Below are 27,288 nucleotides of genomic sequence, written 5' to 3' on the forward strand. Positions count from 1 at the left end.
AGTACTTGGAATCTGGTATTAGATCTTGGTGGTCTTACCATACATCTCAATTTAGACTAGCCACATTTCAAGTACTTAGTAGCCACATATGGCTAGTGACTACCATATTACACAGATCTAGGAGATTACCACCTTGTTAACAAAGGAGAGCAAGTGAGTCCACTTGCTTCAGGGACCAGAGATGGAACATCACTAATTCTCTCATTAGGAACCCACATCTCCATGGCTGTCTGAGTGACCTTTAGGGCAGCCTGAGCTGGCTGTATAAAGCTGAGTGGCTCACCTCCAGGAATGGTCCTAAAGAAAGTATAAAAGACACATGAAGAATGGGATATCTTTGGAACTTTGACTTGAGTTCAAAACATGATTCCTTGCTCAAATGCACCAGACAAGGTTGGGACAAGTTGTCATTTCTGTCATTTGACTCTGTTTCTTCCTATTGAGTTTTCCTTCTGTTAAGAGTATAGAATCCACTACCACACTTCTCTAGCAAACAAGGGCTAAAGCATAGGCCAGACATGAACATAACCATATTTGACATTGAACCATATAGAAATACCCATGTGTAACCATTTTTTACCTACAAAATCGACAATTTCATATGGTTTAACCTGTTGCATTTCGTCCAAGAAGGTAAGAATATTCTTGAGGGTGGAAGTAAGGAAATCTGTATCTAAACTCTAAGCTAGTTGCTGGTTTTTTTCCAAGGAAGTTATGGAAAATTTTAAGACTAGAGCAATATCAGGAATGTATTCTGGTCCATAGAAGTATATACGCTTTGAGGTCAACCTGGTCCCGTGCCAGCCCTAAAGTTAGCCTCCCCAGGAGGACAGATTAATTTTGAGTCTCTTTATGTATTTAATTCTATCTTGGACTGATCCTAGACCAAACTTTATCTACTCTTTTCCGTGTCCCTTTGAAGTACCAAGAGTAATTTGACTTTCAGGAACAGATGTCATGCAGTACCCTTGGCTGCACAGCCATCCAGTGAGAGCATTGTCTAAAGTACTTATATTCTCAAAATATTCCTTTTGTTTTGATCCATAGTCATTGTAGCTCTTAGGGAACCTAGGGCCAGGGTTATCACATTTGCTAGCCCCCCACCCATCTTGGCTGTAAGATTGCCACCAGACCTCAAATCTAATCTACACTTGGTCTTACCATCAGGTACTGTTTCCTATTTAAGTGCCTGACCAAGGCCGGTGTCCATCAACCCCAGGAAGTGAGACAATATCAAGAATTGTGGCTATTTGTGACCTTTCCCCCTCCACCCCATTTGATGTTTGTCTGTTTCATAGAATCCAATCACCCTTGTTGGTACAGCAATAGGGACTGAAAAGCCTCCTAAGTCTATCTGTGGCTTCTTTCTGTGAGTAGTTTGGGGATTTAACTCACAGAAGCTGGGTACACTGGTCAAACAGCTTCCTGCTGCCTTAGAGCCTATTTCCAGTTTAGATGGTAAGCATAGCTCTTCTTTTCCTAGATGGGAAAGCAGAGAGTCCTTGGTATCTCCTTGGGATATAATATTGGCTTCCAATTCCAAAAACTCTGCTTGGGAGTAAAGATAATCACCCCTAAATTCCATTTCTTATAACCAGCCTATTGCAACTATTTCTCTGCCTTCAGAGGAGAAAGTAAGGTTCTGTGTCCAGAGCTCTTATCCATTAAGTGGTAAATAATCAGAGAAATTTGGTTACTGACTCACCAGGCATATATATTCTGGATAAATGGAGAAACGATTCAGTATTCACGTCTGACTTTTAAGGACTAGAAGAGCTGCGCTGGAGAAGCAGTAAGGATGTTTTCCTGTGTAGTCACAAGCTAGTCCACCCTTCCCACTAGCTAGCCCACACCCTTGGCCCTCTGGCTGCCTGCGGGCTCCCTTGGTTATTCAAGTTCTGTGGAATGGCTGGACCTAAAATATGGGGAGCAGACTGTGTGAGAGAAGCCTGGGAGGGGTGGCCAGTCCTAGCCAAGACCTACGTTAGTGTTGGTGCTTTTCCCAGAGGGGAGGAGTGTTCCCTGCCCTGTGCATTGCCATGTGTCTGCACCGACACAAACAGAGCAGTGTTCAGTTGAACTGGCCTCCTCACAGTCCTTCTTTTCATCTCCAGAGGAGATGGGGTGCCCCAGAGTGTCCCTAAGACTGTGGTATCAGTGCTAGGAAGTGGGCAAGGGAACAAAAAGGAATCTGTTGCCATTCTTACAGCTCTAGATGGAGGGTTTAATGGATTAGCACTCAACAGGCTGATTTATTGAAAGGAGTGGTATAGTCTCACGATAACAGTCAGTCCCACCCAAACAACAAGAATAAGCTAGATAAATAACAAATATAGCTTAGTAAACAAAAATTGTAATACCTAAGAATACAAAGTATTCTACATTTAACTAAATTCCAGAAAGGAACGAGCTCTTCCTAAGAAAGAAAGAAATGCACAGCTGCTTTCATTCTAGAGGCACAACAGCAGGAGGAGTAGACCTACTCTAGGTGAAGAGAAGGACAAAGTAGCTCAGCTTCATACAAAACTTTTGAAGGCTACGGGCTGGCTGGCTATAAGGAAACTAAATCACAGAGCAAATATGTACCCACCCACCCCTAATTCTTTCCCATGAGGACATTGCTTAGTACACACAGTGACAGCAAGTTAACAACTGAGGGCAGGATAGAAAGATGAGAAAGACACCCCGTCCCTACTCAGTTACAGAGAGCATTCATGGAGTACCCAGCAGTAACATACTACACAGAAATCTGAGAGCAAGGCAGGAGGATAGAAAAAGACCCATTTAAAGCACAATGGCCTTTCACGGAGTGCATAGAAGCGGCCCACCAAGAGTAAAGAGCACTCCGCAGCAGCTCAAAAAGCCGGGCTGGGCGATACAGCATAGACAGAGATATCTGGAGTCTCACTATGGTCAGATCCTAAGCCCTACTGAGATAGTCTTGACCCTATCCTCAAAACATTTGAAACCAGTGGTGAACTGACTTTAACCAAAGAGACAACAAAGCCCAGACCTAGCTCTGCTACAGATTAAACCGACTCAGCTCACAATCCTAGCAGCCTGACAGAGGAAGGGACGTGTCCCTCTCTAGGCATATGTATTGCCATTCTTTGTTCACATACAACATTTGACATATAATAAAAAGTTACAAGATTCATAAAGAAGCAGGAAAATATAACCGGCAGAAAAAATAGTCAATAGAAGCAGACCTATAGGTGGCCCAAATGTCGGAATTAATAGACAACACTGTAAAATGCTTTCTGTAAATATTTTTAAGGATCTAGTAGAAAAGGTGGATTCTATTCATGAATAGGTGGAGAATTTAAGCAGAGAACTGGAAGTTCTAAAAAAAAAAAAAAAGTTCATAAATTCCCCCTGAAATAAGGAGTACTGGGAAACAAGCTACTAACCATTCTTGGAGAATATGTAAGAAGCAGTTCCAAAATCATAACCCCTTCCCTGAGTTTATGCATTCCTACCTTCACAGAAGCCAGGAATTCAAGTCTGCAAGTGTGTACAAGCCCATTATGTACAGGATATTGTATGAGGCATACAGAGATGAATGACACTCAATCCTATCCCTAGGGGAAATACAGTCTAGCGAACATAAAAGAGAACGAGATTTCTTCTGACAAGGAGCATCCTGGAAAGCCTCATAGAAAACTTGGTGTTTGACCTGGGTGTTGAAGGAAGGTGAGATTTCAAAATGCACAGCTAGGGAGAAACCCATGGGAGGTGGGTAGGGTTTATGTACATTGTTCTCAAGTCCCTGGAATCACGTCAGGACTCCAGAATCTTCAGCAGGGCACAGATCATTGCTCAGTGATGGTAAGATTGGCTCTCCATGCAGGCCTGTACTTCGGAAAAGAAATCAGGGGACACAACTGGTCACCTAGTAGGAATCCTAGAAGACATTAGAATTAGGAGCAGGATGAGACTAGGGAAAAGGAGATGAGCATTGTGTTTATCTGTGTCCTAACATGGCAAAGTCATATTTTTGGATTTTGTTGGAAAATTAAATCACTCCTTTCTCTGAATCCTCTTATGTATGTTTGTCTGCACTTCAGATATGGTATTCATTTCATGTATACATCTTCCTCCACCCTTGGGTTGTTGAGCTCATTCTGATAGTCACTCATTTTAAATGCCCATGCAACTGAAGCTATCTTATAAATACCAGGACGTCAATGGATGTTTGCCAAATTGAAATTTAATTTAACCCTAGGCAGAGCTTCTAGGATTTGAATTCAGGTACCCTGGCTACAACATCTGTGCTCTTAAACGCTATACTCTGTTATTGATGTCTCATGGATAATCTTGAACAGTGGGCCGTAGAATTTTGATTTTATTAAATCAGCAACAAGGAGCTAATGAAGGTTTGGTAAGTGCTACGCTTTTGGGTGATTAGGCTTCTGATTCTATTCAGTGTGTCTGGAAGGAAGGAGAATTTAGAGACAATGGGGTCAGTAAGGAGGCTTTCACAGTGGTTTGAGCGAGCGCGACATTAGCTCTAAACCATAGCAAAAGTAGGAGAATGTAAAGGAGAAGAAGATAGGTTTAAGAGGCAAGTGGTCACATGGTCAGTGGGACTTCTTGAGGAGGGAAGTGAAGAAAAAGGAGTTGTGGCCATATTGAAGCTTTTGATAAGGTGACAGAAAAAAAAAAACCCTGATACTTTTCAGGGAAACAGGAAATGAGAAGTTTGAGATTTGGAGGGAAGGGAGGATTAAAGGATATGAGGCGATCAGTAAATGAGAAAATGAATATCCTGCTGAGAAAAATCTTTAATTTACTGCTATAACCTGTTCCAGTACTTTAGAAATATCCCTTGACAAGAGTCATTTTCATCATCTTGTTTATATTTGACTTAATCTCTCATATGTTTATTCTGACTTATTTCCTCTTTTGTTCCGAGGGTAGATGAAAATGGTAAATAAGGTGTTATTATTCCTCTACTAACCTTCCCAGAATGAAAACTTGTATACCATGTAAAGTAAATGGTGTAAATGTAGAAGACAACATTTCTCTTTTATATCAGTTGCCTGTTGGTGATGGTTGTTTGGATTTATACGTAGGTTGGATCATAAACAGATATTAACTTCGCTGCATTGCTGCGTTTCTAGTGTAGTTAGATCTAGACCTCTTTTCCCCACCTGAGATCTATGTGAGAAACATTTAAAGAGAAATAGAAAGGAGATAGCAAAACCCAGCTTCGACAGAGCAAAGAGAAATTATTTGTGCCAGGCAACAGATGCAATAGCCCTCCTGAGCTCTAAGCCCTGCCCTCCTCTTTATTTATTGTTTTGGTGCCATATTGTTTTGGTGCCATTATTGTTTTTCCATGTTATCACCAGTGACCAGTCAGTTACTCTGTGGTAAATCTGGCTCGTTAGCTGATAGAGTCTGCAAACTCTTCTAAAGACTTTCTGTTCTCAGACCTTAGGCAGTCATGTTTCAGGGTGGACAGCGTCCATCCAGCCTCTTTTCTCCCAGGGTCTTCATTCTTCAAAAAAATCATCTAGATGGTTCCTTCCAGCTTTTCCTGATTTGGTGATGGAACTCTCCTCTCCTCACTGTACTTAAAGTCTACCCATCAGAACATGTAATTCAAAAGAGCAAACTCAGTTAAGTGTCATTTAGGGGTGTTTTGCTGCTGGTAGCATATTTCACAACTACCACAAGAGTAAAATGATAATACAGGGTTTGGGGTTTCTTTTTTTTTTTTTTTCCCCTTTTCTTACTAATACATCATTTATTTGTTTTCCCTCTGTCAAACCCTGAGCCAACCCCAGGCTGCCTGGGGAGATATCAGAAAAGGAACATACAGGGCAGATAAGATACGGGAGAAAAACCTATGGAAAGTGGAGATGGCTCCCTCACATGGCGAAGAGGATGAGAAAGGCCGCCATCGGGCCAAAGAGCCCCTTGGCCTCCCAGAAGGCAAAGCCCAGAATGGCGTAAGAGAAGAGCTTTGGCTTCAGGGAGGGGTTCAATGATGAGGCTCCCAAACACAGTCCCAATTCCAGCCTCAGAGCCAGCCACCCCTACCACGGCAGCCCCAGCCCCAATGAACTTGGCTGCTGTGTCAATGTCCCTTGAAATGGCGCTGGGTCGGAAGCTGCGGCTGGGAATAAGTGAGGTCAGGGGACGTGGGGCTGCCAAGCTGCTGAGGCTCTCTATGTCAGTGTCTCCTGTGGTTTTAGCACCACTGCGGACAGTGATCCACTCAACAGCCAAGAGGTGCTCCTGCCCAAGAAGGGGGTGGAGGCAAACTTTGCACAGGCGTAGGCTTTCAGGGGATGAGGGGCTGTGGAAGGAGAGCTGTTCCCAGTTCAGAGAAGACAGAGAGGGGCAGCGAGGGGGGTTCTTTTTTCCTTAAGTCTTAACACCAAAAGCACGATAAACAGGGAAAAGAAGAGACAATAGCCACAAAATTTGGGGAAGCTGGAAATGAGAAAGGCAAGTGTGAATGGATGTATCCGACTTAAAGCTGAGTCCTGAGCCAGTAATTGGAAAAGCTGCACAGCAATTGTGTTTGCACCCCAGAACCCTCAAAAAGCTTGGTAGTTGGTGAACATCAGGTACCTTTAGTGGGGGAAGCGATGAAACTAAAAACAGGAGGATTGGTTTAAAACTTATATAAGAAACACTTAGACTCTGAGATCCTCTCCTTTGCTACTTCCACAAAGGCAATAGCCCTTCCCCGCCAGGCAGGAGTTTGGAAGATTCATCTCTAGGGAACCTGACCAGCCTGAGAGAAGAAACTTACATGAACAAGTCCAATCACATCTCCCTGTACAGAAAGCGTAACTGACAAGTCCTATCTATGTACACAAAGCTTCCAAATAATTGTTTTAATTTTTTTTTAATTTTTAAAGTTTATTTATTTTGAGAATGAGAGAGCACAAGCGGGGAGGAGCAGAGAGAAAGAGAGAATCCCAAGCAGGCTCCACGCCATCAGCACAGAACCTGACGTGAGGCTCAAACTCCAGAACTGTGAAATCATGACCTGAGCAGGGATCGAGAGTCGGAGGCTTAACTGACTGTACCACCCAGTCGCCCCAAATTTTTTAATTAAAAAAAATGTTTATTTATTTTGAAAGAGAGCACATGTACGTGCGTGTGAGCGGAGAAGGGGCAGAGAGAGAATCCCAAGCAGGCTCCCGTGCTGTCAGCGTGAAGGCCATTTGGGGGGGAGGGTTCAATCCCACGAACCATGAGATCATGACCTGAGCCAAAATCAAGAGTCAGACACTTAACTGACTGAGTCACCCAGGTGCCCCCCCCCACCAAATTATTAATGAGTGTTCCATTCTTACCTATGAGCAAACAACCAAGGATCATCAGACAACTAAGAAGGTTCTGTAACCTGAAAGTCTCACCACTACAAACAGAAAGAAGCTACTTGGAACCAGACACTATACAAAGAGATTATAAACCTGCCCCTCTGAATAAATTGGTGAATGAATATCTTTGAGAGTTAAGAGAAGAGACTGCATCCTTGAAAGAAAGAATGATATACTATTTTTAAAGTACTCTTAAAATTTTAAATATGATAGCAGAAAGGAACATTTTAATGGAGGAAACTGAAGATAAAATTGAGGCCGCTGCCCCAAAAGTAGAGTTAAAAAATAAATATATATAGTGCTGGAAAATAAGAAAGAAAATCAAGAGTATCAGCCTCAAAACGTATCATCTGAATAATAGACATTGTAGAAGAGAGAACTAAAAAAATGGAGAGGAGAAAGTCATCAAAGAAATAATTCACGCAGGGCGACTGGGTGGCTCAGTCGGTTAAGCGTCCAACTTCGGCTCGGGTCATGATCTCACGGCTTGTGAATTTGAGCCCCGCATAGGGCTCTGTGCTGACAGCTCAGAGCCTGGAGCCTCTTCAGATTCTGTGTCTTTCTCTCTCTCTCTCTGCCCCTCCCCCGTCTCTCTCTGTCTCTCAAAAATAAATAGAAACATTAAAAAAAATTTAAGAAATAATTCATGAAAATTTCTGGATTATAAGGGCCCAGTAAGGTATCTAACTCAATGGATAAAAATCAGCCCACACCAAGGCATGTCATTAATGATATTTTAGAACACCGGGGAAGATGCTAAGCTTTCTAGAAAGAAATAGGTCACATATTAAGGACAAGGAATCAGAATGGCAACAATAGAGGCCAGACAATGGAGCGGTGCCTTTAAATCCTTAGAGATTACTTTCAGTTTAGAATTCTATGGCTAGCCAAAATTTCACATGTAAAAATAGAATAAAGATACTTTATACTGTGTCAGATCTTACCAAGTTTGCTTCCCAAGCATCTATTGAAACCTACTAGAAGAGATATTTCATTAAAACAAGAAAGTAAACCAACTAGAGAAAGACTGACGTTCTAGCTTAAGAGCCTGGTAAAGAGAGCACTTGCGTGGCTCGGTCAGCTAAGCCACCTACTTCGGCTCAGGTCATAATCTCCAGGTTCTTGAGTTCAAGCCCCGTGTCAGGCTCTGTGCTGATAGCTCAGAGCTTGGAGCTTACTTTGGATTCTGTGTCTCCTTCTCTCTCTGCCCTTACCCCATTTGTGCTTGGTCTCTCTCTCTCAAAGATAAACATTTTAAAAAAGCAATAAAAAAATTTTTTTAAAAGAGCCTGGTAAAGAGAACCAGGATGATGAATTGTGGCCCCATAATGTCAGCTATTCAGCAGATCCAGAAAGCAAGAGGCTAGAAGACAGAAGCATAGGGATATTCTTTTTTTTTTTTTTTAATGTTTATTTTGAGAGGGAGGGAGAGAGAGATGAGCAGGAGAGGGGCAGAGAGAGAGAGAGAGAGAGAGAGAGAGAGAGAATCCCAAGTAGGCTCCACACCGTTAGCACAGAGCCCGATGTGGGGCTCGATCCCATGAACTCTGAGATCGTGACCTGAGCCAAAGTTGGACGCTTAACCCACAGAGCCACCCAAGCGCCCCGCATAGAGATATTCTTTAATTTTTTTTTAACATTTATTTATTATTGAAAGAGACACAGAGCATGAGCAGGGGAGGGGCTGAGAGATGGAGAGACACAGAATCTGAAGTAGGCTCCAGGCTCTGAGCTGTCAGCACAGAGCCCGACGCGGGACTCGAACTCACAAACTGCAAGATCATGACCCGAGCCGAAGTCGGATGCTCAGCCGACTGAGCCACCCAGGTGCCCCCCGCATAGGGATATTCTTGAAGGAAGCACAAGAGACTGTTAACAGTGGTTACTTTAAAAGTAAAAGTGAGGGCGCCTGGGTGGCGCAGTCGGTTAAGCGTCCGACTTCAGCCAGGTCACGATCTCGTGGTCCGTGAGTTCGAGCCCCGCGTCAGGCTCTGGGCTGATGGCTCGGAGCCTGGAGCCTGTTTCCGATTCTGTGTCTCCCTCTCTCTCTGCCCCTCCCCCGTTCATGCTATGTCTCTCTCTGTCCCAAAAATAAATAAAAAACGTTGAAAAAAAATTTAAAAAAAAAAAGTAAAAGTGAGGGGTACCCGGATGGCAGTTGGTTAAGCATCCAACTTGATTTGGACTCAGGTCATAATCTCACAGCTTGAGATTTAAGCCCTGCGTCCAGCTCTGTGCTGACATCACGGAGCCTGCTTGGGATTCTCCCTCTCTCTCTGCCCCTCCCCTCAAAATAAATAAATAAACTTAAAGGAAAGGTCTGTGAATTGGGAGGAATGGGCAAGGAGGACTTGAACCCTCTCTGAGAAGATACACTCCCCGTCTTTATTTTTAGTATTAAGGCTTTCCATAAATGTAGGGCAAAGGAAGGGTTTCTTTTAGACTGGTGGACCACAGCAGCCCTAGTCTTTTTGCAAGAGCCCTTCCGTAAGAATTTTCTCCACTCCGAGACCTTCATTACCAATAATTAATTTCAGACGGAAGGTTCAGTACTCCAGGCTTCCTCTGTCTTTGACCCAGGAGAACAGGCAGTGAATAGTTTGTTTGTTTGCTTGCCAGAGATCTTATCTTGACCCAGAAGAGCTGATAGGATCAGAAAGCCAGAACTGATCTTTCCTCCCCAGTATTCTTTCTCTACAAAATGGGGGCTGTGATATCTTAGCCCAAGACAAACGTGGGATTAATATATGTCGCGAGTGGAGAAAAAAAGAGGTTGCTTGTTTTAATAATGGCTATATTTCATAGCAAGAAAACCGAAATCACTCTGTAGTGTGTTCTAATCCCCATTCTTTCTTTGCTCTTTCTCAATGTATTTGGATTAATCAGTACAGAGCAACCAAGCCAAATGTCCAAACCACCCACTTTCCTATTCCCAGCAAATAAATTAGAGGGAGGCCAGCTGAAATCTGGGCCAAGAACTTAGCTGACTTGTACGTCTGACTTTTGTTCCATGATCTGAAACTCAAACTAAAGCAAAAAGGAAAAATTTTCCAGATACCAGCCTCTTAGTCCTTCACACACGCAAAACTGATAAACAAACCTGTGAACACAGATGCAACGATTTGGAGAATGATCCCTACAGGCACAAACAGATGCTTTCCTACTGCAGTCTTCCTGAAGTCCATGTTCAGCTTTGGGCTCTAAAACTTGAGTGAAATCAGAGGGACTTTTTAGGATCCAGAAGGAAGTGGTGAAAGGCTTAGAAAACAGGACCTTTGAAGAAAGGTTGTAGGAGACAGATTTTGAACTCAGAAAATAATGTGTGATCAAGAAGAAGCTTGCGGGGCGTGGAGGGGGCTCCCTGGCTGGGTCAGTCGGCTGAGCTCCCGACTCTTGGTTTCAGCTCAGGTCACGATCTCCCAGTTTTGTGAGTTTGAATCTTGCATGGGGCTCTGTGCTGGCAGCACGGAGCCTGCTTGGGATTCTCTCTCTCCTTCTCTCTCTGCCCTTCCCCTGCTCACGCTGTCTCTGTCTCTCTCGAAATAAATAAATAAGCTTTAAAAAAAAATAAAGCTTGGGAATAGCAAATAAGGAGAGAACAAAAGAAAGTAGGTAACAATGGTAGAGGACCCTATTTCGTTTACAGGGTAAGAATTAACTTTCTAACTGCAGAAGTTGTTAAACGCAGAAATGAACAGCTAAGGGAATGTTGTAGAATCCAAGTTCCAAAGAGATGAAGAAGCCTGTATTAGTGTCACTTAGTGTATGGACTAGGGTTCTTTATGGAAAGGCATGGCAGATATGCAGATGTTCAACCACGGTCTCTCCCAGCTACCACAAATCTGATGTTCTGAGCAATTGCCAGAAAGATGAAACCGTTCGGCACAAATTTGGTGCTTCTGCTTGGCCACAGCACCTTAAGTGCGGCTCATTTATCAGCAGAGAGGTACATGCTGCTTAGAAGCAAAACCTGATCCCAGGATCCGGAAACCGTATAAGCAGAGGAACAGTGAGAAACGATAGGTCTAAGGGGTCCTGAAAAAGATAAATCTTTTTCTGGCCCTCGTTACCAGGTATGGAAACATTTAGAAAAGAGAGGGAAAATACTTGGAGAACACGTCCAGAAATGAACAAAGATATGGTTGTTATAAGATTGGAAGACGTCGACAGGGAGAGGAAATTGGTTTGTATAATTAGATTGATCTAAGAATTACCTTGTCTTCACAGTATACCTTTCTGTTAAGGAGATGTAACGTCTTCTTTTGCCAGATAAAGACAGAGTGCTTTCCTTTTATAAAAGAACATCGCCAAAGTATACTTCAAGTTACTGGCAAACCCAGGACTAACCTTCAAGCTTTCTCCTCTTGGCCAGTCTATATACTGGAATAGAGCCATTTCTCCCATCAATATGAAAAGTTTATTTCTTGCCTTGGCTTCTGTTTTAACTGCTAACCTTTATCTCCTGTCCCGCAGCTGGGATGAGAGCAGCTCCATCAGCAGTGGGCTCAGTGATGCCTCGGACAACCTCAGCTCAGAAGAGTTCAATGCCAGCTCCTCCCTCAACTCCCTCCCAACTACTCCCACTGCTTCTCGCAGGAACTCTACAATAGTGGTACGTGAGCTTGCAAACACCCGGGCCACTATGTCGAGATGAACCACAGGGCAGACAGCAACGCCTGGGTACACGTTTGCACATACACTCACCCAGCCCGTGGGATCTCTTCCCGTGTGCCTTTGGCCAAGTCCTTTTAGAGCTGGCCAAAGGAAACCTGAGGCTACCAAGCAGTCTTAGCTGTGGTCCTAGTAACACCTGTATTAGTGGCCACGCCTACTTGGAGTGATACATCTCTGTTCCGACCAGAGAAGAAAAAGAAGCCCTGAAACACACAGGATGTCTTTTCTCTGGCACACGAGAGGTATAGGTCGAAACCCTGGGTTGACAACACTGTAGAACGAGCAGGGCCACCCAGCAACCAAAATAAATCCCCTCAGCCTCCTTGTTTCCATCCCCAAGACCCTCAGGTCTCACTCTGCTTTTTCTGTTCTCCTCTTCAGCTCCGCACAGACTCAGAGAAGCGCTCGCTGGCAGAAAGCGGGCTGAGCTGGTTCAGTGAATCAGAGGAGAAGGCCCCCAAAAAACTGGAGTACGACAGTGGTAGCCTGAAGATGGAACCTGGGACTTCTAAGTGGCGGAGAGAGCGGCCCGAAAGCTGTGATGATTCATCCAAGGTTGGAGAACTGAAAAAGCCTGTCAGCCTGGGACATCCTGGTTCCCTGAAGAAGGGCAAGACCCCACCGGTGGCTGTCACTTCCCCCATCACTCACACAGCCCAGAGTGCCCTCAAAGTCGCAGGTGAGCCCGGAATAAAGGAAGGGACGAGGGCAAAGTCCTCTTTCTTTGGCTGCTCCTCTTCTTAAGGTCATTAACCCACAGGATGGTAGTAAACATCTACAGAGTGCTTTAACAACAGTCCTGTGAGGTAGGGAAGATAGGTATTACTATTTCCATTTTATGAATGTAGAAATAAAAACAAAAAGGGGTGGCAGAGCCCAAACCATACAGCTAATAAGAGGGAGAGGCAGGAGTATGTTATGTTCAGAGACTAGTTTGACCTGCCTTTAGGTACTTCCCATTGGTTGTCTTTCTTTCCTCTCCCAAGACTTTTGGCTGGCGTACTTCTTCACAAGGTACTTGCTTGGCCTCCCCGTGAGGTCCCAAGAAAACAAAAAATCAGAATTGCATTGCTCCCAAAGTTGGCCCCTTGGGTAACTTTTCGCCTTAATTGACATTTCCTTCCAGTCTCTCCTTACCAGGAGGTGTGGCCATAATCTCGGCTGTTTGTAGCCCCTCCTTTTTGTCCTTCCTTGGCCAGTTGTTAGATGCACTTCTTTCTTAACCTTTGTGGTTGCCTCTGCCATTTTCACCAAATTCCCATGTAATTCCCATGTAATTTCCCATTTACATTCCTACTGTAATGGGAGTGGGTCGTTTGGTTTTTTTTTTTTTAAGTTTTATTTATTTTGAGAGACAGAGCACGCACGCACTGGTGTGAGCAAGCTGGGGAGGGGTAGAGAGAAAGGGAGAAAGAGAAAACCAAGCAGCCTCCACGCCGTCAGCACAGAGCCCAACACGGGGCTTGATCCCATGAACTGGGAGATCACGACCTGAGCCCAAATCAAGAGTCACACGCTTAATTGATTGAGCCACCCAGGCGCTCCTGCTGTATTTTCTAGAAGCAGAAAATAACAAAAAGCAAAACAAACAAATGAAAAACACCCTGAGGCCGCTCCTACCCGGTCTCCTTCCTCTGGCGAGAAATTTCATCAGCCTACATGGTACCTGCTTACCAGTCTCTAAAATTCTATAGTACTTTGGCAATGTGTCCTTTTCCCATGGAGGGAAAGAAAGGGATTTGCCGGGACATTGCCAAGCTATGGGCCAGTTTCAGCCACTCTCACCTCATTTCCCGCCCTCTTACAGGCAAACCGGAAGGCAAAGCTACGGACAAGGGTAAACTTGCAGTGAAGAACACCGGGCTACAGCGCTCCTCCTCTGACGCCGGCCGGGATCGCCTGAGTGATGCTAAGAAGCCTCCCTCGGGCATTGCTCGCCCCTCCACTTCGGGATCTTTTGGCTACAAGAAGCCTCCTCCTGCCACAGGCACAGCCACTGTCATGCAGACCGGGGGTTCGGCCACTCTCAGTAAAATCCAGAAGTCCTCGGGCATCCCTGTCAAGCCCGTGAATGGACGCAAGACCAGCCTAGATGTGTCCAACAGCGCAGAGCCCGGATTCCTGGCTCCTGGCGCCCGTTCCAACATCCAGTACCGAAGCCTGCCCCGGCCAGCCAAGTCCAGTTCTATGAGCGTGACCGGTGGGCGGGGCGGACCTCGCCCTGTTAGCAGCAGCATTGACCCCAGCCTTCTTAGCACCAAGCAGGGGGGCCTTACACCCTCCAGACTGAAGGAGCCTTCCAAGGTGGCCAGTGGGCGGACCACTCCAGCCCCTGTCAATCAGACCGATAGGGAAAAGGAGAAAGCCAAAGCCAAGGCGGTGGCCTTGGACTCAGACAACATCTCCCTGAAGAGCATTGGCTCCCCAGAGAGTACTCCGAAGAACCAAGCCAGCCACCCCCCAGCCACCAAGTTGGCAGAACTGCCACCAACCCCTCTCAGGTACCCGAACTGGGCAGCTTCTTCCCCGTCCCTCTGCTCTTTCTTTGACACATGCCTGTACTCCTTAGACCAAGTGAGGCCTGGCCTACCTACCCACTGTCGCCTCTGGACCTTTGCCTGGCTCTTTCCCCTCCACTCCCCTGTATGCCAAGTTCCTTCTCCCTCTTTCAAAACTCACCTCGTTTATCCTATTCCCTGACCAACCCTTAACCTCGGACGAGTGGGTTTTCTGGGTTTACTTACACGTATCTTTGTATGTAAGTCCATCTGTGTGTAAATCCACCTGTGTCTCCCACGTGCATGTGCTGTCCCCCTCATGAAGACTGCCTCTTGCTTCTGTCACTCTGTTATTCTGAAAACTTTATTTAATTTTCGCTTCCCTCAGGGCCACAGCTAAGAGCTTTGTCAAGCCACCCTCCCTAGCCAACCTAGACAAGGTCAACTCCAACAGTCTGGATCTGCCATCGACGAGTGAGGCCCACGCTTCAAAGGTCCCAGATCTGCATCCTACAAGCTCAGCAACCGGGAGCCCTCTCCCTTCTTGCTTCACCCCTAGTCCAGCACCCATTCTCAATATTAACTCAGCCAGCTTCTCCCAGGGCCTGGAGCTAATGAGTGGTTTCAGTGTCCCCAAAGAGACCCGCATGTACCCCAAACTCTCAGGCCTGCACAGGAGCATGGAGTCCCTCCAGATGCCAATGAGCCTGCCCAGTGCCTTCCCCAGCAGTACCCCTGTTCCCACCCCCCCGGCCCCCCCTGCTGCACCCCCAGAGGAAGAGACGGAAGAGCTGACCTGGAGTGGAAGCCCCAGAACTGGGCAATTGGACAGGTAGGTGGATAGAGAGACACAACTGAACCTGGGTCTGTCCCTATGGCTCGGGCTCATGTCGCCATTAGTAACACCGTCCTGTATTTGATTGCCGGTCTGTGACTTTGAAAATTTTTTTCACGTACGGTAAGTAATTTCATGTGCTTCACAACACCTCCAGGAGATACGTGGGAGTTTCAAATTACTGTGCTGATAAATTATTATTATTATCACTCTGATAATTGTACACTGGGGACACTAGTGCACAGACATTAAGTGGCTTTTCCAAGATTTCACAAGTAGTTTAACCTGTCATCCAAAGCTTTTGCTTTTTAGGCCAGACTGATGTCTATTATATCACACCTTAATGTGATCTTTTAGGTAGCTAACCACATCCTGATTCCTGAGCAGACATAAACACTTCATATTTCAAGTGAATTTCTCAAGTTGTAAGCACAGAGGAAGACTGCAACTGTCTTATTTTGTTTATAGAGATAAAGGGGTTTGCAGTTTGATGTCCTGTGGTAGGTGTTGCATCCTGTAAACCTGTGGTCCCAAATTCTAGTTTCTAAGATGGACCCACATGCCTCTCTCTCTCTTTTTTCTGCACAGCAATCAGCGGGATCGGAACACTCTTCCCAAGAAAGGGCTCAGGTAACCCTTAAATGTGTTTTTCCTTCCCTCTATCTGCGGATCCTGGTCTTTGGGAAAAACTGTAACTTGACCCGTCCTAAGTCCCGGTCATGAATTTAGTGTCCCTTTTAGCCGAGTTCTTTGTGTGTGGTGCCTGTGCGAATGCCTCCTCGCGCCCTACCCAAGCTTAGTATTATGTGTGAGTCAACTTTATAGCCAGAGTTCTTTTTTGGTGACAGAGAGGAAGCAGGTTGGCACATGGGAATCCTACCTACCCTTACCTGTCCCGGCCTGTGCTGTCCCCAGTCCTGACTAAACTTCCTCTCTGTAATTTTCCTCCCCCAAAGTAAACCGGTGGGAGGACAGGCCGCCTCTGGGGTCACTGAGATGGGGAAGAGCAGGACACCCTGGTCCTCCACCAATTCTGCAGCCCTGAGTTCTTCAGCTAGGTGACTCCTGCTCTGTGGAAGCCCACGTATGGAGTCGTAAAGCTCTGTCCTGAGCTCCCGGGAAGAGGCTGTCACGCCCCCTCCATCATTTCAGTCGCCACCTCAGGATGTCACCTCGTCTCTTGCTCCCTCACTCCTTAGGCAGTTCTGTCTGCCCCCTCTTTCCCTTGTCCTGCGTCCAGAACCTCCACACCAACCAAACCTCTGACATCACTTTGTGGTTGCCGGGGCTGAGTTCTTCTGCTCTGTCCTGCAGGTACCAGCTTCAGTCCCAGGAGGAGACCAAGGAGAGGCGACACTCCCATACCATTGGTGGGCTGCCCGAAGCCGACGACCAGTCAGAGCTGCCTTCCCCCCCTGCACTCTCCATGTCCTTGAGTGCAAAGGGCCAGCTTACCAACATAGGTCAGTGTTTCCGGTCACTCACTGTGGCATGGGATGAAGCAGGGGTCACCCTGCAGTGTGAGGCAAGGCAGCTGGACTTTAGGGTTCGTCTCGTATTTAACTCCCACCGCACTGGGTGGCTTCGTGGTGCCTCAGTTTATCCGTCCAAAATCAGATTGAAGGCAAAGTGCTCCAAGATCCTTAAACTGAAAAGTTGCCCCTGGGCACAAGCTGTAAGGGTCCTTGTAGCATCAGAGAGTCTGAATGATGGCGTGGAAAAGCCACAGACCGAGGCCCGGAGATCAAACTAGTGCAAGAAGCAGGCAGTCGTTGCCAGAAAGGAGCTGCCACACTCGGGGCTGCGATACTAAAATGCCGGGCTGGTGGAGAAGAAGGAAGGGACAGTTGTTGATTGCAAACGATGGAATCTGCCTCCAAACTCAGAAAAGTGCAGGCTCCCCGGCTGCTGTGGCTGATCCAGGACCATCCTAGCCCTGAAGGCAGAGCTGGTGGAGACACGTCCTGGCTACACCCTTTCTAAAGCCTAAGGAGAAAGGAAAGCTAGGAAAGAAGGAAGAGACGGCTGATTCAGAGGCAGGGAGGCAAAGAAGCTTCAGGTGGAGGCCTGGCCACGGCACAGGAGCTCACCAGCCCTGGCTCTGGGAAGCAGCATGCCGTGATTGGCTCAATGGGAACCCCTTTAGAACGAGCCCAGGACAGGCTTGTCGTTTGCTGTGTCTTTCTAAATCCACCTCCTGTCTCAGCTGAGTGAAGGAAAGCAGTAAGGGAAAATGAGGACCTGGAACATGCCTGTGGGATGGCTGCGGGCAATTTGAGGAAAAACTAGGAATTAAGATCATTTCGCCTACAGGAGGGAATGATTTCTAAGGCAGGGTCATCTGGTTACCGAAGGGCCATTAAATGGAGGACGGGGCCAGCTTGTTCTCCATCTCCACTGAGGACCAAAGAAGAGGAAATGCGTTAGTGCTGCAGGATGAAGGGGCTGGGCTAAACCGTGATCGCCTTAACGTATTCGAGAGGGCCGAGAGAGGTGCGAAATCTTCCGCACAGGTCTTTATGGAGAGACTAGACATCCACCTGCCTGTGTGGAGGCAAAAGAGTAGCCAAGGGGAGGTGCCTGTGGGAGTGAACCCTGGGAGGCTGTAACCCCAACACGGGAGGGACAGAGGGGAGCAGGTCCTGCAATCGGCAGGGATTCAGCGGAGCCCAGCTTCAAAGCAGATTCTAGGAGACTTTACCTGAGCTCCATCCATCTGACCTTCCAGCCGGATGCTGGGCAGAGAGGGCTGTGTTTCTCGCTGCGTCAGAACCGACCAGTGGCCTGGGACGACGCGGCTCGTGGGGAGAGTCTCGCTCCCTCCCATAATGCCGAGCCCATCGGAGCCCATGGCCTGGCCCCCTTCTCTAGCTGCCTCTTTGTCATCATTCAGATCTGAGTCTTGGCCCGAATTCTTAGTCCTCCCAAGCTGCCAGGTGTATTTTACGGAACCACGACATCCCATTTTCATCGTCACTTTCAAGTGATGTGAAGGTTTCAGAAAAGCGACAGTTCCCGGGCAGGGCTGAGGGAAGGTCTTTAAAATAGGAAACGCTGTTCTCCCTTTATTCCCGACAGCAGGGTCCTTCTCCGTTAGGGCTCGATCTCCCCGGGAGAGACCCCACCCCTAACCCCCAGCTGCCTGCACACTCCCACTGCCCCACCTCGCCCTTCCTCTCCTGCCCTCTCACCATTTGCCTCCCATGCTCCTGGTGCTCCATTTCCCAAGGGACCCAGAGAGCTGATGACCCTGCCTCTTCTCCTGCCCTCCCCCTCCCTCCCCTGTCCCCCTCCCCTCTGTCCTTCCAGTGAGTCCCACTGCGGCCACCACGCCAAGAATCACCCGCTCCAACAGCATCCCCACCCACGAGGCGGCCTTCGAGCTGTACAGCGGCTCCCAAATGGGGAGCACCCTGTCCCTGGCCGAGAGACCCAAGGGGATGATTCGGTCAGGATCCTTCCGAGACCCCACGGACGACGGTGAGACTTCATGCCAGCGCGGTTCACGCTCATTCCAGCTCTGCTGGGCCCCCTCACCTGCCACCACCTCCACTACCACCACCACACACACGTACATGATTCACAGAACATCGAGTTCGGGCCATTTCAGTTCTTTCTTCCCATCCCTTTGAAGGGTCTGGGGGCCCAGAAACCTTGGGTGGCACCGTCTGGCGCTGGGGCTTTGGGATGGAGCATTTGCCATTGGGGCTGGGGGCGGGAAATGGAGCGTGGAAGGGTTACATGGTACCCCTCGGAGCGCTCGGAAAACTGCAGCTCCTACCCTCCTCGTTCCCCCAGTGGTCTTTCTCCCCCACAGTCTCTCAGAGTATGTGACAAGATCAAGGGGCATAATGGTAGGTCTTAAATCCTGAGGAAGAACTCGGCATCTCATTCCTCTTTGAAGAATGTTCCATGGGGTGCCTGGGTGGCTCAGTCGGTTGAGCGTCCGACTCTTCATCTCAGCTCAGGTCTTGATCTCAGGGTCGTGAGTTCAAGCCCCGCGTTGGGCTCTGCGCTGGGCGGGCGTGAAGTCTACTTAAAAAAAAAAAAAAAAAAAACAGTTCCAAAGTTTAGCTTCAAGGAGGGCCCTGTGGTTGTTTGTGATGATCTGGGTGTGCATGGTCAGAGCCTGGAAGATGGGGCTTTACCAGAGAGCAGACTTCCGGTTGTTATTTGCAGGACGCTCAGCCTGGAGGCATCCTTGCAGAAGCTGCTGTAGTTGTGTCAGTAGGGCTATTGAATCATCAGAACGAGTATTTTATACTTCAGTACGGTTTTCATCTGAACGGTCCGGTCCCCAGAGCTGAGAAGATAAGATGACGCCTATCCACGAAGATCTCCTTTCCCTCTCCCTGAACCCTCGTGCCCCTCGGAGCAGGTTGAGCAAGGGCCCGCCATCCCCAGGCTGCCAGAAAAATGTAGCCCGAGGGAGGAGGCTAGCTCTGCTCAGGACCTCGCCTCCTCAGCAGACACCTGCTTGCTCTGGGCTGTTGTCATAACCAACCTGTTTGCTCCAGATGCCCTCCAGAGTCAGAATCCAGACTCCTGCCTTAGGGCTCTGCCCTGAAACCCCTTATCCCTGGAGCCCTCTGTTAACTCTGTGTTCTGCTTCTCTTTCAGTTCACGGCTCAGTGCTGTCCCTGGCCTCCAGTGCCTCCTCCACTTACTCCTCAGTAAGAGCGTTACTTCTCTTCCTCCCTCATCCCCTGTCTCCTACCATTGCTCTGCTCCCTAGGACCTGTGTTGGGTGGGTAACTAGTCGAGGAGGGGGGCGGGGGGGCAGGGCACTGCTACCTATTCATTATGCCTTATGGATCTGGGGTGGGTCGGGGGAGGCGCCTGGAGCTCGGATTGCTTGGTTGTGCATCGGTTCCTCAGTGGTCCCTATGGCCTCACCACCAATTCCTGAGCAACTCTGGTGCCTTTTGTTCCCCTCCTTTGAAAAATCGATAGTCCCCTTATGATAGAGCCCATTCTGTGCCAGGGTTAAGTGAGAAGCATCCGTGGCAAGGTGGGAGGGGTAGGTTTATAGGACTCCAGGATCCTCATAGCCTACAGAATTTACCAGATGTTTACTGGGGGGGATTGGGCACACCGCATTTTGCTGTGAGGTGTAACTCGGGCCTTACATTTATTTTGCCCCTAATTCTTCACTCCTTCAAGTTAGTGGCAGTAAGGATTAGCCTTCAGATCAACCTGAGTTTCATTTCCTAGCCTTCTTGGCAATGACAGAGTTGGCTAGAGATGAGCTCCAGAGAAATCTTTTATGTGAACCCAAGTATAGGGTCTCAGCTCACCTCATGAGGGGCCAGGGCCAAGAAACGGAGTTTCAGCCTCTTCGTACCTCTGAGTCACGCTTCTTCAAGTTCTCTGCCCTGCCACTGGGGCCTGGCTTCTTCACCTCCATAGTAACCACCTCCTTCTCTCTTTCTCTCCTTCTGTGCTCCTTCTTCAGGCTGAAGAAAGGATGCAATCTGAGGTAGGGTGCAAAGCCTTTGTCTCGGCTTGTTAACACCTCTGCACCCCATTTTGCTTCCAGATCTCCGACGTCTTCTGCCACCATAAGTTTGTATTTCTCTCCCTTTCACAGCAAATCCGGAAGCTTCGTAGGGAACTGGAATCGTCCCAGGAAAAAGTGGCCACCCTGACATCTCAACTCTCTGCCAATGTGAGTGCCATAAAGTAGGGGAAGACCCAGGCTGTTAGTTTGGCTGTAAGTCAGATAAGTTCAGCCAAAGGAGGGGAATTCTCTCATAAGGTATCCCCTGGGCTTAGATTCCAAGGGAGTGGGTCCCGTTCATAGCTGTACAACAGAGGATTTGGTGACTGGCCTTCCCTTCCTCAGAGTCTCAATTTTTATAAAGAACTGTTTTTCCCCCACTGTAATGAATAGGTATGGATATGTTCGTGCCCAGTGGTCTTTGAACTCCCTAGAGAGAGAAAGGATTATCAGTGGTTCTGCATGGAGGTGGGAACAACCTTGCCATTGGCCATGGACAGAAATAGTTATGTATTATAGAACCCTTGGTACTCTTTTGCTGCTGCCCTGGGGTATGTTCGTGTTTTTGTTCACACCGCATAACCGGGCGGGCACAGAACTGGCTGTTAGCATTCTGTCTGGGTGAGCATGGCACCACTTAGAAACACAGTTCTCGTTCTAGTCCGGCTGCTGCGCTCGCAACTGCCTTTTCTTAGCAGTCTCCTTGGGCAGGTGGCACAAATGACCTGAGCTCTAGGTTGGGAGCCAGGATTCTTTGTCTCTGCCCTCAGCGTGCCCTCCGTCCATCCAAGAAGAATGAGTTTCTTTCTTTCTTTAGGCCTTGGTTTTTCTACCCTGTGAGATGGGGGGAAATGAAGCCACCTCCTCTCCCTAGGCTGTGGTAGTTTCTCCCCTGTGACCAAGTTGCAAACAGAGAACATAAGAGCCATTTTCCCCCAAAGCTGTAAACAACAGCTGAGCCGGATTTGCAGGAGCTTTCCAAGTGTTCACACAAAAGTAACCATGTCTGCAATTTCCGCAGTAGTTTCTGGGGTTTTTTTCTTGTCCCTTCCTCTCTGGGGAACCCAGCTGTCAGGCCTGAGGTCTTCCTTGGGATCAGGTAGAAGACTCTCTACCAAGATTTTGCATGTTTCCATCCCGTTTCAGCAGCCGATCCCTCACCACGCTCATTATTCTCTTTATCCTCTTTTCCCAAACCTTCAGCTAATAAGTTGTGCCCTTGCTAGTTTGTTTGAAGCCCATATCAAGCACCGTTTTCCACTCTTGGAGACCCATAAGAATTACAATTCAAGCAAGAACCGTCGCTTCCTTCCCATGTGCCCCACCCACCATGGCCAGTGGCCTGGGTCACGTCCTGCACACCCCAGGAAATTCACATCTGGGAGATGCTGGGGGAAGAGACGCCAGGGAGGCAGAGAACATTAGTGTGTCTGATTCATTTACACTGAATCTGTCAGCCATCATGCTGTCAAGGCTGGGTGAAAGCCAAGAAAATGAATTTAGAAGGTGATTTTTCTTCGAACAGGAAGTTCCCTTTGGCTAAGAGAGAACAAATAGCCAGACGTGACGGGTTCTGAATTTGAGACGCAGATTTCTGTTGAGGGTCGGAATCCCGTCCTCAAGCAGGAGACAGTGATGCCAGGACTCTGCAGGATCCCTTGATTCCTGATCGAGCTTTTGTTGTGTTCCATGTAACTTCCCAGCAGCCCACGCTGAGGACACACCCTAGACAGGGAAGGGCTGCAAGGCACTTCTACTTCTCCCAAGTGCCCGCCTCTCTCTGGCACCACTGCTTACCCTTCAGGTCTTATAGGCACCCTGGTGAGGTTGAGGGTTAGGGAAGGTCCAGAGGAGGGAGAAGTTGTGTAGGAGATGAGAGGAAAGCCCATCCAGAGCAAAGGGCCCAATGCGCCAAGACAGCACACAGGAAGCTGACAGTTCCTGGGGTTTCCCACGAGTAGATGTCTGGGGACTCCAAGCAGTCTGTTCACAGGGATGTGGAGAAGTGAGTAAGAGGCAACCTGAGGCCACGAAAACAGGAGGCACCGCTGTTTGGTACAGTAGGTGAAAGTCAACGGCTCAGGGTCGTGACATAGGTCTGCCACGGAGCCCAGGCCTAGATAGATTCAGGGTACATGCGTGTGAAAGAGGCAGGTCACACAGGCCCAAAGGGATTGCCTCCAGCCACTGTCAAATGAAAGAAGCCTCCAGGCATGTTTCAAGGGCAATACGTATAAACTAGAGTTGGCCCAACAGGGGGAGAGAATCATTGGCTCACAGGTAGTGACAGGTGTCACAGACATACATCCTAGAGCTTTGGATGAAGGACTTGCCCAAAATATGCCTGTCACTTCTGGCTAGGGTCGCTGACTTGGTCAGATATCCTCCAGTGATGGCTGTTCCTCCATTCCTAGCCCCCTGCTTCATTTCCTGCACCTTTCTCAAAGGCTGGAGGGCTAGCTCCTGCTCCTAGTGGCCTTAGCTCCACCCTCCCCAGCCAGCCTCCTCCTCATGAAATCCACCTGACATCTAGTGGCCAAACTGTGGAATACCCCTGAAGTTTCCTGAGCTCCTCCTCTCCAGCCCTGCAAAGACAGCCCGAAGAAACCAGGAACTAGGAGACGCAGGATGGAGTTAAGAACAGACGGCACTTGAGAGCAGAGGTGGAAGGAAGCACCAGTTTATGCTGGGAGGTGATTTAGACCCATGGGGGCCAGTCCGCCAGACAACGGAAGAGTTAAACCAAGATAATAGGAATGTCCCAGAAGAGCGAGGGACAGTCCCACCTCTGGTGATGATAGGTACCAGGACCCAAGTCTCCTAGAGCCTCCAAAAACCTGCCCTACCCTAATGCTCTCTGTGCCTCGTCATCATTCAGGAAGCTGGTCCCCACCAGGAAATCTCTTCAGGCCAGAAAGGTGTTTGAATTCCACCTTGTCTGCTCAGGGAAATCGATGTTTAAAAATCACCAAAAAGTTTGTTAGCAATGGTCAGTGCTGAGACACAGAATATCAGCTCAAACTACTTCCCATAATAGGCTTTTCTTTTCCCAAGCCTCAGGCAACGTAGGAACCTCCTGACATGTTTATTTCAGGCTAATCTAGTGGCAGCTTTCGAGCAGAGCCTAGTGAATATGACATCCCGTCTCCGACACCTGGCAGAGACAGCAGAGGAGAAGGTAAGGGAGCTGGGAGTTCTCCTGGCATACAGGCTAAGGCTAACCTCACCCCCTCTCTCCTGAGCACCAGGTTCTCCCTCCCTTCCCGTCACCCTGAGTTCTCACCGCGCCCCTCAGCACAACTGCCCCCGTCCCCTGCCTTCTCTATCAAGTCTGGTGGAATTCCAGTGCCTCACCTGTTGCCTGGCGCACAGTAGGCGCTCCTAATCCCAACGAATGACACTATTGTCATATCTCTCCTAGGACACCGAGCTGCTGGATTTACGAGAAACCATAGACTTTCTGAAGAAAAAGAACTCTGAAGCACAGGCAGTCATTCAGGGAGCCCTCAATGCCTCAGAAACCACACCCAAAGGTAAGACATCCAACCTCAGGTTGAAGGAGAACAGGAATGGGGTTATTGGAAATTTTTACCTATGCCTATAATATGCTGGGTCCCATATCAAGTTTTTAGAAGGTGCGGGCCCTTTGATGCCTTTCAGTGTGATGCTCTGGACTGGTCAGAGCCAGGGGCATGATCCTCCCATCCCTGGGGATGAGGGAGAGTTGAGCAGACCTGCAATCCCCGTGGGTCTTCCCCCGAACCTTTAGGACAGAGCCCAAGAGCCGTCAAAGACAATCATTAAAAGAGCACTTTATTCTTAAGAAACCAAAGGTAAATCCAGGGGCACCTGGGTGGCTCAGTCAGTTGAGCGTCTGACTTCGGCTCAGGTCATGATCGCACAGTTCGTGAGTTCAAGCTCCACATCGGGCTTGTTGCTGTCAGCACGGAGCCCACTCTGGATCCTCCCTCTCCCTGTTTGCCTCCCTCTCCCCTGCTTGCACTCTCTCAAAAATAAACAAAACATTAAAAAAAAAAACAGAAAAGAAACTAAAAGTAATCTTACCATATGATCCAGCAGTCACACTCCTTGGTATTTACCCAGAGGAGCTGAAATTTTATGTCTTCACAAAAGCCTGAATGTTTATAGCAGCTTTATTCATAATTGCCAAGACTCGGAAGCAACTGAGATGTCCTTCAGTAGGTGAACGGATGAATGAACTGTGCTGTAACCAGTCAATGAAACATTACTCAGCATTAAAAAGAAATGAGCTATCAAGCTATGAAAAGATACGGAGCAGTGTCAAACGCACGTTACTAAGCAGAAAAAGCCGATGAGAAAAGGCTGCGTGCTGTATGATTCCAACTCTGTGACATTCTGGAAAAGACAAGGCTATGGAGACTGTGAAAAGATCAGTGATTGCTCAGGGGGCAGGCAGGGGTGAATAAGCGGAGCACAGAGGATTTTTAGAGCAGCAAAAGTACTCTGGATGATACTGTAACGGGGACTACCTGTGAATGTATTTGTTCAAACCCGTAGAATGTATAACCTCAAGAGTGAACCCTCATGTCAGCTGTGGACTCTGCTGATAATGATGTGTCTGTGCAGACTCATCAGTTGTAACAAATGCATCCGTCTGGTGGGGGAGGCTGAGAGTGGGGGAGGCTACGCATGTGTGGGGCATGGGGTGATATGGAAAAGCCCTGCCCCTTCCTTTCAATTTTGCTGTGAACCTAAAACTGCTCTACAAAATGAAGCCCCCAAAATTAGCACTTTAATAAGGGAAGGGAAGCAACAATAATATAAAAGCAAGGAGGGGGACAAAACATAAGAGACTCTTAAATATAGAGAACAAACTGAGGGTTACTGGAGGGGTTTGGGTTGGGGGGTGTGGGCTGAATGGGCAAGGGGCATTAAGGAGGACACTTGTTGGGATGAGCACTGGGTGTTATATGTAGGGGATGAATCACTGGAATCTACTCCTGAAATCATTATTGTACTATATGCTAACTAAGTTGGATGTAAATTTTAAAAAATAAATTTAAAAAAGTTAGCACTTTACCTTTTTATATACACACACACATATATATTCTTATTTGATCCTCCTTTCTGTTCTCCAAGGGTGATGCAGTCTACTCTTCAAATGAGACAAAGATCACATGGGTTACATGGGGCTCAAATGACAAGTTAGCCTTGGCATTTAACAACCAAACAGTCAAGTTTGCTAGAGAAAGTCAAGATGAGTAGTGGTCTGATGCCCCCAAATCCTGCAATCTCTGACTCCAGGCAGGCTTCCAGGGTACTTGGATGGTCCTCTAACTTGCCTGCAGCCTGTTTTCCTTTTTAGTCCACTATCAGTGGTCCCCAACTTCTTTTTTTTAATGTTTATTTATTTTTATTGTGAGAGAGACAGAAAGAACATGAGTGAGAGAGAGGGAGAGAGAGAATCCCAAGCAGGCCCCATGCTGTCAGCACAGAGCCCGATGTGGGGCTCGATCTCATAAATCTGAGATCATGACCTGAACTGAAATCAAGAGTAAGACACTCAACGGACTGAGACACCCAGGCGCCCCAGTGATCCCCAACTTCTATCAGTGTTCTCCAGCCCCTTATTCCACCATTGACCTGCCTCACTCTGAACATAGACTCTGCCTCCTCCTTAATCAAGAAAATAAAACATTTTCAAGTAAGAACTCCATGGACTCTTCCCCCACTCCATCAGTTTATATTCATCTAATCCTTACTTATTTTTCTCCCATTTCCTTAGAAGGGGCTGCCCTTTCTGGCCAAGAGGGATCCCTTATCTAATGCTTGGGGATGCTCCCCCTAGCATTGATGTCCCCAGAACACATACACATACTTTTCTACATCTTTGACCTCTTATTCCCCATTCACTCCTTCCTCTCTGCTTATAATGCGGCTGAAGGCTCATTTATCTTTAGAGAAGAAAAAAGATGTATCTACCTACATCCCTTCTAATTATAATCTTCACTCCTTCCTTCACCAACTTACCCTCCACTCCCCTTTCTCACCTAACCCTACTCTAATTTGCTTCCATTACTATCATCCTACCGAAACTGCTTTCACTAAAATCACCAGGGACCCCCATTTTTCAAACTTTAATAATTTTTGGTACTTATTTTACTTGACTTCTGTAAAATAGACATAGTCCCTAACCAGAAGTTTGTTGTATCAAATCAGAAGAGCTCACCATGGTGTGAGGCATATAGTAGGTGCTCAAAAAAAAAAAAAAAAAACCCTTTTTCACACACACACACACACACACACACACACACAGAGGCAATACACCAAGGTTTCTAAGATCTAGCCCTGTTAGGCCTCCTTTTTTTCATTACCTTCAAAATATAAATATAATCAGATTTTTAAAACGTTTTTATTTTGAAATAATCACACACTCACCTGTAATTACAAAGA

General features: G+C 47.4%; 1 protein-coding gene and 1 pseudogene across 6 annotated transcripts in view; one reads left to right on the forward strand and one right to left on the reverse strand.

The window, feature by feature from the left end:
• NAV1 (neuron navigator 1) overlaps positions 1-27,288 on the forward strand; it is a 243,928-nt gene that overhangs the window by 200,428 nt on the left and 16,212 nt on the right. For 2 of the 6 annotated variants that reach the window (XM_042976520.1, XM_042976525.1), the window contains 12 exons: positions 11,820-11,958; positions 12,402-12,699; positions 13,828-14,521; positions 14,907-15,350; positions 15,942-15,983; positions 16,668-16,816; positions 18,663-18,833; positions 19,974-20,026; positions 20,809-20,832; positions 20,944-21,021; positions 23,948-24,031; positions 24,275-24,386. In XM_042976520.1, coding sequence (XP_042832454.1) covers positions 11,820-11,958; positions 12,402-12,699; positions 13,828-14,521; positions 14,907-15,350; positions 15,942-15,983; positions 16,668-16,816; positions 18,663-18,833; positions 19,974-20,026; positions 20,809-20,832; positions 20,944-21,021; positions 23,948-24,031; positions 24,275-24,386 — 2,288 coding nt within the window. The remainder of the gene's footprint in view (positions 1-11,819; positions 11,959-12,401; positions 12,700-13,827; positions 14,522-14,906; positions 15,351-15,941; positions 15,984-16,667; positions 16,817-18,662; positions 18,834-19,973; positions 20,027-20,808; positions 20,833-20,943; positions 21,022-23,947; positions 24,032-24,274; positions 24,387-27,288) is intronic. The other 4 variants (XM_042976521.1, XM_042976522.1, XM_042976523.1 and 1 more) reach the window with 2 other exon arrangements.
• LOC102970715 lies at positions 5,775-6,354 on the reverse strand (annotated as a pseudogene).

This window comes from Panthera tigris, chromosome F3, assembly GCF_018350195.1.
Source record: "Panthera tigris isolate Pti1 chromosome F3, P.tigris_Pti1_mat1.1, whole genome shotgun sequence".
Taxonomy (NCBI): Eukaryota; Metazoa; Chordata; class Mammalia; order Carnivora; family Felidae; genus Panthera; species Panthera tigris.